At 47.2% G+C, this 11541-nt stretch overlaps 1 protein-coding gene across 1 annotated transcript in view; it reads right to left on the bottom strand.

The window, feature by feature from the left end:
- Positions 1-249: 249 nt before the first annotated feature.
- The window catches only part of LOC8037228, an 83558-nt gene continuing 72266 nt past the window's right edge, over positions 250-11541 (bottom strand). The window contains exons 11-13 of the mRNA XM_040210880.3: positions 10425-10510; positions 7609-7723; positions 250-4649 (exon numbers count right to left, since the gene is read on the bottom strand). Of these exons, the coding sequence (XP_040066814.1) occupies positions 4537-4649; positions 7609-7723; positions 10425-10510 (314 nt within the window). The 3' untranslated portion in view covers positions 250-4536. The remainder of the gene's footprint in view (positions 4650-7608; positions 7724-10424; positions 10511-11541) is intronic.

The following is an 11541-nucleotide window of genomic DNA, read 5'->3' as shown; positions in this document are numbered from 1 at the left end:
TGGGTCGCTCCAGATCTACCAGGAGAGCCCTCCGTTGAGCCACGGTCGCACTGCTAGCTCATCGTACAAAATAGTCTGCAGACGCCGTCGGACAGTCCCGTCACGTTGGTCGTACAAAAAATGGCCGCAGACACGTTTGAGGCACGCGTAGGCACAAAGCAGACGTGCCTCCAACGTGCACCTTTTGTGTGACATTGGAGCAGCGTGGCTGCGGCTTTGGGTAGCATCCGAAGCACAGGCGACGACGGGTCCAGTCCATCGACCTTTATTGAAAACAACCGTCCTGTCCGACTTGCACAGCCTACGGAGAAAGGCGTGTCTAGGTCACACGTCCAAGGCACCTGAGAAGTACAAAACACCGAGGGAAAGACGAAGACAGTCAGCCTATCCCTCCCCGTCGGAAACGCTTCCAGCCGCCATGCGTGGCAACCCTCCCGGACGGCGGAGAGCGGCACTTATTGCGGGCCTGCGCTCGCGGCCGGGGGGCTGCCGGAGCCGCTCCGCTTGCTCAAGCTGCGTCGTCGGGGGCCCGATCGGCCCGTGTCCCAATCGTGAGAGGAAGCGAACCGCTCTTGCACCCGGAATAAGACGAGATTATAGTGAATGTTCTGGCTTCCGATCTTGTAGCGTGGGCGTAGAACGCAGACGTCGGTTCACGAATGTGCGAGACAAAACCCAGATCCACTAATTAAGCTGTGCTTCTGAGTAACTACACTTCAGCTATCTTGGCGCTTAAAATCGTGGTTGCCAATTATTGGAAGCCTTGTCCAAAATCGCAAAAAACGCCTTTTAAAGGGAAGCTTTCTTTGTGAACCCCTCCCCCTGGACCTCGCTGACTGTGGCTGTCACCCGAATAGATTATGTTAATGCTTCAAATAGATCATGTTAATGCTCAAAATAGATTATGCTAATGCGCTGAATACATTATATTAATGTACCCACTTGCGCACTATAGTGCATAAGTCGGTGCATTGCATGCCTAACGCAGATGAAACCTAAACGTAACCTGAGTTAGAAAGGGAGAGCTTCGCCTAACATAGATTCCAATTAGTGCTTTAGATTAGTCACATTCTTTGTCCGACATCATATGTAAAGCTCGGGAAGTCGCATTTACGAATCCTAACGAACGCCACTAGGCCCTTCCCGAAATTGTGAAATTATGTATAGATTATGTGCAGCTGCCATTAGTTGGTTTCATCGCTTCAGCCCATGATTGGTTCAGAGTTCGCGCCGAGCACTGACACAGCACTCGTGTCGAATGCATGCTGACGAAGTGGCTTGTGACGAACGTGTGCTCAGAGCGCATGACCAACTAATGGCGGCTGCACATAACCTATGCATCATTTCGAAAAGGGTCTATTGTGCCTGCCCCGGACTAGGCACCAAGAAGGCGGCTCCTGCGAGGGAATTGAGAAATGGAGTGTCGAAGCGTAGCTTTTTTTAACGACTCCAACCAAATTGTTGGCTAAAAGGATTTTCAAAAGTGGAAACGGTGCAAAATAATTTACAAAACAGTCTTTAGGCTTGAGCACTCTCCGCAAAGGTTGCTCCGAAACTCCCGCGGTCGGGGGACCGCCTAGAGGGTTGCCCCGGCGTGCCTGCCCCGATTCGCGGCAGCGTCCTGGGCAAGCGACCTTGTGCCCCGACACTGGAAGTTTCGGTAAAGCGAAAATTTGTTTTCCATTTTCTGTGTTCCGATCGTGCCTGCTTCTACGCCATCGCCACCAAACTCTCTTTCCGGTAATCCCCAGTCTAATGTCTGGTTACAAGGAAACTACCAAAAGACAAGCCCGCTCTCGCGACCATCCCACTGCTCATACATCAAACGAGAGACATGGTGTTTGCTGCAGACGCATGACGAAGGATGTTTGCTTTATACATACGCCAAACTTGTCTGCAGACGTCTTTTATATTTGTACGACTGTCTTTTATTGGATGTATGCCAGCAGTGGGACCGCAGCTTTAAACTTTCGAATAAAACCCCAAAGAAGAGCTTAACCAAAACTTTTTTGGCAAAGCAGTGAAAAAAAAAAAAAAAAATTGTACACCCACGCACGACTGATGCAAGTTTTTGTTCGGAATGTCGTAGCGCGCATCCTGTTGACGGGCTCTCCCCGCGAGTGACAAGAAACGTGCGTAGAACGAAGCAACTGATTGTGCCAGTGTGCATAGAAACCGAGGAGCAGCTCTGCCGCCTCCGAGAGTTTCGCTCGCCGCAAACGTTTGGCGCTGGGACCTTTGGCCTCTGCGCCGACTCCCGGGTGCCACGCCCCCTTTTGAGCACTGCCCGCCGACGACCCTCCCCTTTGGCTATACGCTGTAGCACTGCTCTTCGAGCTGCCTTCATTCACAAAGCCTGCCAGCGAGACATGCTGCAGGAAAAGAAAAGAAAAAGCTGCCTCCTAATACAACGTTAAGAAGCTGCCTCGTTATGAAACTGTGTGGAGCATGCAAAAAGCTCACCGACTTTGGTTTCCATTTCACCCTAGGTTTCTGATTGGAGTGTTTTGTTCCAAACATCTTGTCCAACACTTGCACAATGTGCTCTGTTTTTTTGTTTTTTTTTATATTTGATGGGCATTTGAGAGTCTGAAATGTGAGACTTTAGTTCTATCTAAACCTTTCAATTTAGGACTTCGCAATATACGATCCATGCATGGTTTACGCTGATGTGACATCGGCAGCCATAGCGGTGGCCTTGCCGCTGAGTGCATACCTTCAGGAGCATATATTCCGCGCCATCAAATTTGTCTCTCTCGGCAAAAATGAGTAGGGACGACCGCCACCGTGACGTCGTGCACGAGCCGTGTGGAGAACACTTGATTTTGCATTTGCAATACTGTAAAGCGCTTTGCACTCGACAGGGCTGTTTTGTTTCCCGCCCATCGCATTCGGTACTAGCTGTTCTGTCCACATCACACTGCACCTGACCGACGTCGCAACTCGTTTATCGCCATTCGATATTGATATCTGTAGTGACAATTTGCACGCCCCCTACAAAGAATCGGCGTAAACGGAAAAACCGCTGAACACGGTGGCAGACCCAACTTAAAGCTCGCATGACTAAAAGAAACTCAACCGAAAGGTAATACTGCATTGTCTTCCAGTGGTCTCTACGTGGAAGACGACCGTTGTCCCTCAAGCAACACAACCTAGGAAACATGGCTTTTCCGGAAGGAGTGGTGGAGCCCGGGCATTTGGCTTCCCGAAAATTCTTTTACACGCGGGAACCAAGAGGGACATCGCTGCCCGCTGCGATTGGTCAGTGGTGCAGAGGTGTCCAATTGCAGCAGGCGCCAATGTCTCGGTCCTGCTTGATTCCGTCACGCGTGTTAATTAGGGCACCTGTACAGTGTGTAAACGAATGCTTTTGAGGTACTGTAGACTGCCTGCAAAAATCCATTTCTCAACGTATTGTGCAGAAATTTACTACAGAGGTGCAAACAGGTGGTGTAAGTTTACGGTGAAAAAATCAAGAAATGAATTTATTTCGTTCAAAAAAAAAAAGAAAAAACCTGTTTTGGGCAATTTACGGCGCCACTTTGCAGACGATGCACGCATAGCGAGAAGTGCTGCCGACAGATGGCGTACGTAGTGGGAGGGAGTGCCGGCCAATTCGGGTTGTGATAGCATACAAACCTGCAAAAGAGCCCGAATAGGCCTGTGCTCCCTTGAAGCGTCGTACGCCATCTGTCGGCAGCACTTCTTGCTATGCGTGCATTGTCTGCAAAGTGGCAGTGTAAAATGTCCAGAACAGGTTTTTTTTTAAATTATTTTTATTTGAACGAGGCAAGTTTATTTCCTGATATTTTTTTATTTTTTTTCACTAAACTTTCGCCACCTGCTTGCACCTCTGTAGTAAATCGCAGCACGATACATTGAAAAATAAGTTTTGGCGGGCCATCTACAGTACTTTAAAAGCGTTAGTTTGCATGCTGTAAAACGCACCGCACGCATGACCCATTGTGCTATATTAGCCGACTCAAATGCAACTTGGCAGCGATGAAGCGCTCTATCGGCACTGTATCTCCAATATTGCATTTATACAGCATTGCGTCTGGAAGGCCAGCACTATTTCCACCCCAGACTAATAAGTGCCAAGGTGTATGTGTGAACAGACCTTAATTCCAACCAAAACCGTCTTGCCAAGCAGGAGGTGTCCTTCCGCCCCGAGTGTTCACCACCCCTTCCAGAGAAGCGACGGAGGCTGCCACGCAACGCAATGGTCCTCGCAACCAAAAGAGAAAAAAGGGAACAAGCACACTTCCTCGCAAACTCCCTCCGAAGTCGGCCGCAGAGACAACCGCTCCCACATCTGTCAAAATGGCGTCGCCCTCGCCGATCTTCTTGTAGAGTACCCGCGTGCATCACGCACGGCACGCACTACGCTACGCGGTACACCGCAGTCTTATGCACCACTGCTCCGGAGTCACTCGGAGTCCGCACGGAGCACCGACGGAGGCACGTTGCACCGGAAGGTGGCCGAGTCTTGCCGCCGAGTCTGTGCCTAGGAGGCTGAGGACGCCGCATGTGCGGCTAGAGACATTGGCGGCACCGGAGGTGCCACCAGAGGCCGCTCACGACCACCAGGGCAGTCCGCAGGAAGAGGGGGCTGTGAACCTTAGCACCGTTTCCCTCCTGGCACTCCCCTGCATCCGAGAAGGTTAAAAATTGGCAGTGACGTTCAGCTCTAAAGTCTATCATGCTGCAGTATTTAAGTTGCAATCGTTTAAAATAATCAGAAGACATCAAACCATCGTGTCGGATAGTGAAGAACCTTTACTTTTATCAAATTCCCCAATATGTTGAGCGGGAAAACTACCGTAAAATTCCGAGAGATAGCCCACCTAAAATCGAGAGAAAATTGGGTGAAAAGAAGGAGTGGGCTAACTTTCGGGGTGCAATCAAGAAAAGTTGAAAGAATGCTATTTTTAGATCATGTGTCTCTGTCAAACTTGTCATCGCGGCGAGGGGCAAAGCAAAGTTGACTGTACTTCCTAGTCAGCAATGCTCGCTCATATCCCACCAAAGCTAACTAGATGCATTTACGCCAAGGTCATCATTGATCCGAACGCTACGATTACAAGGAGTGGGCTATCCTTCGGAGTTTAAAAGTAAATAGCAAATCAAGCCAAAAAATAGGGGTGGGGTACCTTTCGGGGGTGGGGCATCTCTCGGGATTTTATGGTAAGTTGATGTATAGCTCATTTGTCATGTGACAAACTGACGTTACGTGACCTAAACACCAATGCAGTTTCCCCACTAAATTTAGCGGGAAATGTGAGGACGTACAAACCGACAAAATTTTAAGATTGGGGTTAGCGTTAACGCATGTGCATCTGTGGCTTGGTTTGCAATCAATAAAGCAGGCGGCGCGAATGCATTACATACCCACTTGTACAGGGGTAATGCGTCTGACGAATCTGCTTCTGAATGGAAAGTATGCTTACCGAGCGTCTTATTATGTTTACATGCAGCTAATGAGAGAGAAACATTTCAACTGTTGTAACACTACGACAGAAGTTATTGGATGGTCACGGGAGGCCCGTCCGCAGAAGTACAACGTGTTCTAAAAACATAATTACAAGATTTCTTTCACTGCAAAAATAAACGACACATCGCCGAATGCTCTGCCTCTGCCTAAATGTAGCGCGAGTAGTCCAAACTAGATGACAAAGTTTGAGAACTACAGTCGAACCCGGATATGTAGAATTCAAGGGGGATCGTAAAATAGTTGGATATATTGATAATTTGATATACAAAAATATGTTAACTTAAGCTCCAGTTGAAATTTCCGTGCGTCTCTGCTAATACCGAAAGCCGCGACAAACGGGACCTTACCAAATGGACCGCAAGAAAAGCGACGGGCGCCCGTGCGAGCGGCCGTTCTTCGTTCGCTTGTTTGCTATATCGAGTGTCCCCGCCACAGGAGTTCGATACAAAAAAACAAGGCTCCTATACTATCACATCTGATTTTCAAGGGGATGTTTGGACTGTTCTATATAAACAATGATTCAAAATACCCGCGTGTGATATAACCGGGCTCGGCTGTCTAAGCGTTATCTTATTCAAAAATGATAACTGATTTTCTGAAAATTTCAATGGGAAAATGGGGCTTGTTCTTGGTGACTGGCAGCATTCAGTTCTATGTAATTGAGGGCTCCGTCGGTCGCCATTTTTCCATTGAAAATTTTAGAAAATTAGTTAAACATTTTTAATAAGGTAACACTGATCACACTTTAACATCTGGTTCCGACCACTAGTGCTATTTTTCGGCGAAGAATGAACGTTTGGCGATGCAGACTAGTTTATTTTTACAGAAAAACCCCCTAAATTTTTTTTTAACACCCATAAACAGCTTCATAAACAAATTGTCAAAATTTGTTTTAGATGTGACAAAAGACTCAATGAATGAATGTCAGCAAAAAATATTCCCAGAGCACAGAAGTTCCTAAACAGCATATTAAAAAAATATTTTCGCATTACAGGACTACACAAAATGCTGTCTCATTTTAACGACAGTTTGTGTAGTAATTTCGGCAACATTGTTTTCAATTTTGTTTCAAGATAGTACTGCCAATTCCTTTTATGGATTATAGCAGACATTGGGAATACAAAGGAATTGGAATTAATTTAAAATGAGATACAGGGACAATGCTTTCAATCACATTTCACATCTTTCTCGATTATAAGAACGAAAACGACACTGGTGCATCTCCAGTGCTTCCATAAAAAGTTCATCAACACTGGTGCAATCGCAAAATTGTGGGTCAAGGCAATCACAGTCCCTTACAGCAGCATGGGAAAAGAAGCGCCTGAAACTGTTATTAAATATTATTAAATCAATGAACAGTCGACAAGCATACTGCTACATTAATGTCTAGTAGCCCCCGATTCTGATGTTTTCACACGCATGTTTTTGTTTATTTTAAAGGTGTAGCGTAAACCGAAGGAATGTGTGGAGTCAAAAAAAGTTCCGCTGCTGGGTGTGTCTAGTAGCTGAAGGGCGCGCTTGAAAAAAAGATAATCGAGGGGGCTCCAGATTCGCCCTATGGTTTTAATCTGCAAGCGTCTCAATGCAGTAGGCTCGCGATAATTCAAACTCGGATATTTCATACTTCTGGTTGATTCAAACCAATTTCAAAATGCGGGTTGACTCACTATATTTCCCGTGTATTTATAAGCGACTTAAATTCACACAGCATTTTTGTGTGATCCATAGTTTTTGTTCTCGCGGCCCTGTTGAGCATGCTTCAAACCGAGCACCGGTGCACTGCAAAGAAGCAGCACCTGCAGAGCTTGCCTCCACAGGCGTTGCTTCTAAACATTCCATGATAGACAAAATGTTTGAGGGATGAATAAACTTATACATTTCATCAATATTTCATGCGTGGCACACCTGCTGATAATAAGTAGGCCTGTGTAGAGGATATCGCCAAATATCGGCTTTGTATGTGTAGCCATCCATATAACAAATCATAATTTTATCTTGCATCATATTTAGAAAAACTTCCAATAAATTCGAAGAAAATTTGTGGCTTCCTGGAGCGTGAACAAATAAGAGTCTACTGTATGCAATCGGGGAGCGAGGAGGCGGGCAGTGCTCACCCGTGCTGGTGAGGTTGAAGGCAAAGGCGGGCTCCTTGAGCGGCCAGGGCCCGCCGTGCACGCACGCCTGGGGGCTCTCCGCAAAGTGCACCAGTCGTCCATTCTCCGAGAAGGCCTGCAGCAAATGCCACCGCAGTGTGACGAAAACATTCCAGACTGGGCCATCTAAGGAGCTTGCCGCACGCTTTGAAAACGAGGCACCGGTGCGTCCATCGGCGACCTCACCGCTTCCTTCGCGCACAATTTTTTGTCCATCGAAGAAAGGTTAAAATTTCCGGCAATAATTAACCAGATTTTTTCGCTTTCTGTAGACATGCACAAGTAATTAGTCATTAAGAGGAGCAAAATATACCACTTCTGATCCAGGCAGACGATATGCAGCGCAGATAATAAAAACTAAGTTTCCAAATGCTGTTTTTACAAAACAAGCATGACGCCTTCAACGGGAGACATCGGAATGCACTCTAAGCCCTTCTTAACTAGAATGGCAATGCCCCCTCCCCTTGACCAACTATCTTTGCGAAAAATATCAAAAGTTGGTGGAACAAACTTGCAATTTGCAAATAGATTGTTAAGCCACCTTTCAGTAATGCACAAAACATCAGTATCGTGTTCCAATAAAATAGCTATTACCAGCACTCGTTTACCGTGTTTACTTGAATCTAAAGCGCTCTCGAATGTAATGCGCACCCATTTTTCGAGGTCCGAAAGAAAACAAAAAACGCGATGACCTCGATTGTTACGCACACCAGACTTTGTAGGTTGGATACAGAAATTAAACTTTTTCTCACTTGGAACAACAAAGGTTTGTTCCAAATGCTTCAATCTTGCTATGAAATGAACAGCGCTGTCTCTCGCTGGCAAGGTCGTCATCACAACGACGGTCCCGTGCAGTGCCCGTGGAGCGGTATGCATCACTCGTCATTGTTGTCGGACGACTCCTTATCGCCGTCAGCGGCCCAAAGCATTTCATCTTCGGTGCCGTCCATAGCTTTAGAAATTCCACACTTCTTGAAGGCCTTGATAACCATGGTAGACGGGATCATGCACCACACATCTTTCGCCCATCGCACGTGATGTGGCCCGATTTCCATCGCTCTCCGTGCACAATATCACTTTTCTTTTGAATCTAGCATCACGGTGAACACAGCGTGTCTTTGCAGTGGGAACTTCCACGCTGATACGAACACAAGAAACACACGAGCTGGCTACGCTCTAAGCCTCTCAGCTTCTCAGCGTGTAATGGAGCGGTCATTTTGAAATGTCGATGGCGATACGGTAGCGCAGTTTTGGGTTGCACTCGATTCTAGCGCGCATGAGATTTTTGGACCTATTTCCCCGGAAAAAAGGTGCACAATAGACTCGAGTAAATACGGCAACACACTACGAGCATTGAGGTTTAGTAAAGCGAAAACACTGTTGGGAAAGCTGCTTGACGGGATTTGTTGCTACGAAAGCCATACCGAAGAAACCGTGGAAAGATCACCGCACAGACGCCACGTGCCAGATTCCTCGTGCCAGGAAAACAGTTGGTCATGGACCGATATAATTTGTCGTGGACCAAGCAAACTTTACCATCTTGACTGCATTCTTCTCGACCACTTTCCCATAGCTTCTTTCTGATAATCTGGATGTGCTTTGAAAGTCTTCACTTACCAATATTTCGCTCCTTTTCAGTTTTTTGCAGTTATAGAGAATTGTCATTTTCTTTCCAGAGTCGTACAGTTTTGAGACAACCAATCGAGCGGTGATCTGCTGCCTACCAATTAGACGGATATGTTCTATGGTCTTCGACTTTACCTCTCTTTTGTCAAACACAGTCGTTTCAACCAGAACTAACAGATCAGTAGCCGTTTCATTTTCTTCTTGTTCGAGTACAAAAGTTACAAAGTTGTTCCGTTTAGACTGGTTTTCAAGGTCGTCCAGTTTCTTGGGCAGATCTGGAATAGCCTTGCCGGGGTCTGTTTCAGCAGTCCGAGTTTCGGTCACGTCGTCAAGTGGCGAATCGAGGTGCTGCGTCATCTTGTTGAATGGACCCAAAATGTTTAATTCGCGTTTCATTACTTTTTTTAGGTGTTCTGTATTTTCGTGTGCACATTTTTGTAGAGAACACTGCCCACATTCAATGTTGTTTAACACTTTAGTTCGGTTTTTTCCTCCGCCGAGAATCATGTTTACTTTCTCGAGTGTAGAGCAGGGGTTCAGCTCAACATCACCACCAGTTATTAGGACAGACATAAATATTGTGGAATATTCTTTGGCGGTCGAGAGCATCACCTGAAAGCTCGGCACCATTATAAGGCCTAAGCAATTACAGCGCAAAGATCAGCACTTCCAGCTCGCCTGGAGGCTGGCAAACAAAAGGGTATTAGACGGTGTGGACAGCTGAGCATACTGTCCCCAGGATTGGTGCAGTCTGGCCTCAGTGAGAATGTCATTGCCAATCGCAGTGCGATGCCATGGCTATACACACGCCCGTAGTCCACCAAGTCCAAGGCAGATGCGGTGCTGTAGGTAGCTGACTGGGCAATGTCGATATAGAAGACCAGCGTCATGGCATAAGACAATAGAGCCGAGGTGGCTAAGAACATCCCAAGGAGGAGTACCGAAAAAAAACAAAAAACTCCCGACTTCATTGGGCGATATGCGCGGAGCTCACTGTGGCATCTTGGGCTATTTCTAGGAGGCATCTAGAAATATTCGAGAGCAAGAAATCGGGCAATCTTTTTCGGCGTCCCTTTTAAAAGATCTTTGAGCGGTCGGGGTTTCCGCCCATCGGCGCAGCCAAAGAGGAAGCGGCGTTCTGGGGGACTTACGATGCAGTAGCGCCTCTGGTTGTGCATGGCGCTGGCAATGACGAAGTGGGTGCCGTTCTCCTCCCAGCTCCCGTGGCACTGGAAGCCTGCGCAGATGCCGGCCCCGCATTACTTGCAAGGCGTCGGAAGGTAGTACAGTATAGACCACTTACAACGTAACCGCTTATAGTGCAGGATCGGGTATAACGCGGCTTTTTCAAACCACCGGTTCGCCTCCCATAGAACTCTATCTATTTACATACCGCTTAAAATGCAGGCGTGCGAAGGGAAATACCGGTTATAGTGCGGTTTTCGGAACAGCCCGGACGCCGACTGACCGACACAGAGAGCACGCTTCCCTGTGCGACACTAGATAACGGCGCGAGCCGCAACAACACGCGGCACTCGCGGGGCAAGGAGGTTGCTCGAAGAAGTGGGGAGAAACGAAGAGAGAGGCTTCAGTTGGGGCCATAGCGACGGAGGGACGCAAGCACATGTTGTTCACATGCGTGCGTCCCTCCGCAACCGCAACGACAGGCCAATCGCAGGTCGAGGAGAAGTGTTCGCGCGCGTTGCATGCCGGTCGCGGGCCGGCTACTTCTATCCGCAAACATGGCGTCGGTTGTGATCGTCAACGTAGACGGCGTGGTTCGTTCCGCGTAAAAGCGCTATCCTTGACTGAATTTTCGCTGTGTGTCGCTATGATAACCCAGCACGTACTAGAAGGGAAGATCCACCTACTCGTACGGCGATGTCGTGGCCACACTTTCAAGACGGCAGAAACGCCTGTGTCGTCGTGTTTGTTTACTTCGACTACAGTGGTGATTTCTAAGCATTTGTGTTTTCTAACATCGCCCGGATTTCTTATTTAGAGCATTTCATGCCTGTGCTAAAGTTGAAGGTATTACTGGCACGTACCGTATAAAGGATCCAAATTTTCACGCGTTTTCATCGCCGGAGAAAAGTGATTAGGGTTAGCAATCCTGAACGCTAGCAACGTCCGTCCGCGACCCGCCAGGCAAAAGTCGCTCATTTCTTTCAAAATGTGTGACACACTTGAGAGAGAAGTGTACTTGTCTGGTGAAATAAAGAATTTCCTAAACCTAAGCTTTATTTTTCATCTAATAGAAAATAAATT

The sequence above is a fragment of the Ixodes scapularis genome, unplaced genomic scaffold, assembly GCF_016920785.2.
Source record: "Ixodes scapularis isolate PalLabHiFi unplaced genomic scaffold, ASM1692078v2 PGA_scaffold12__126_contigs__length_90152505, whole genome shotgun sequence".
Taxonomy (NCBI): Eukaryota; Metazoa; Arthropoda; class Arachnida; order Ixodida; family Ixodidae; genus Ixodes; species Ixodes scapularis.
Note: the sequence above shows the minus strand (reverse complement) of the source record. Positions and strands in the feature narration are given on the sequence as shown.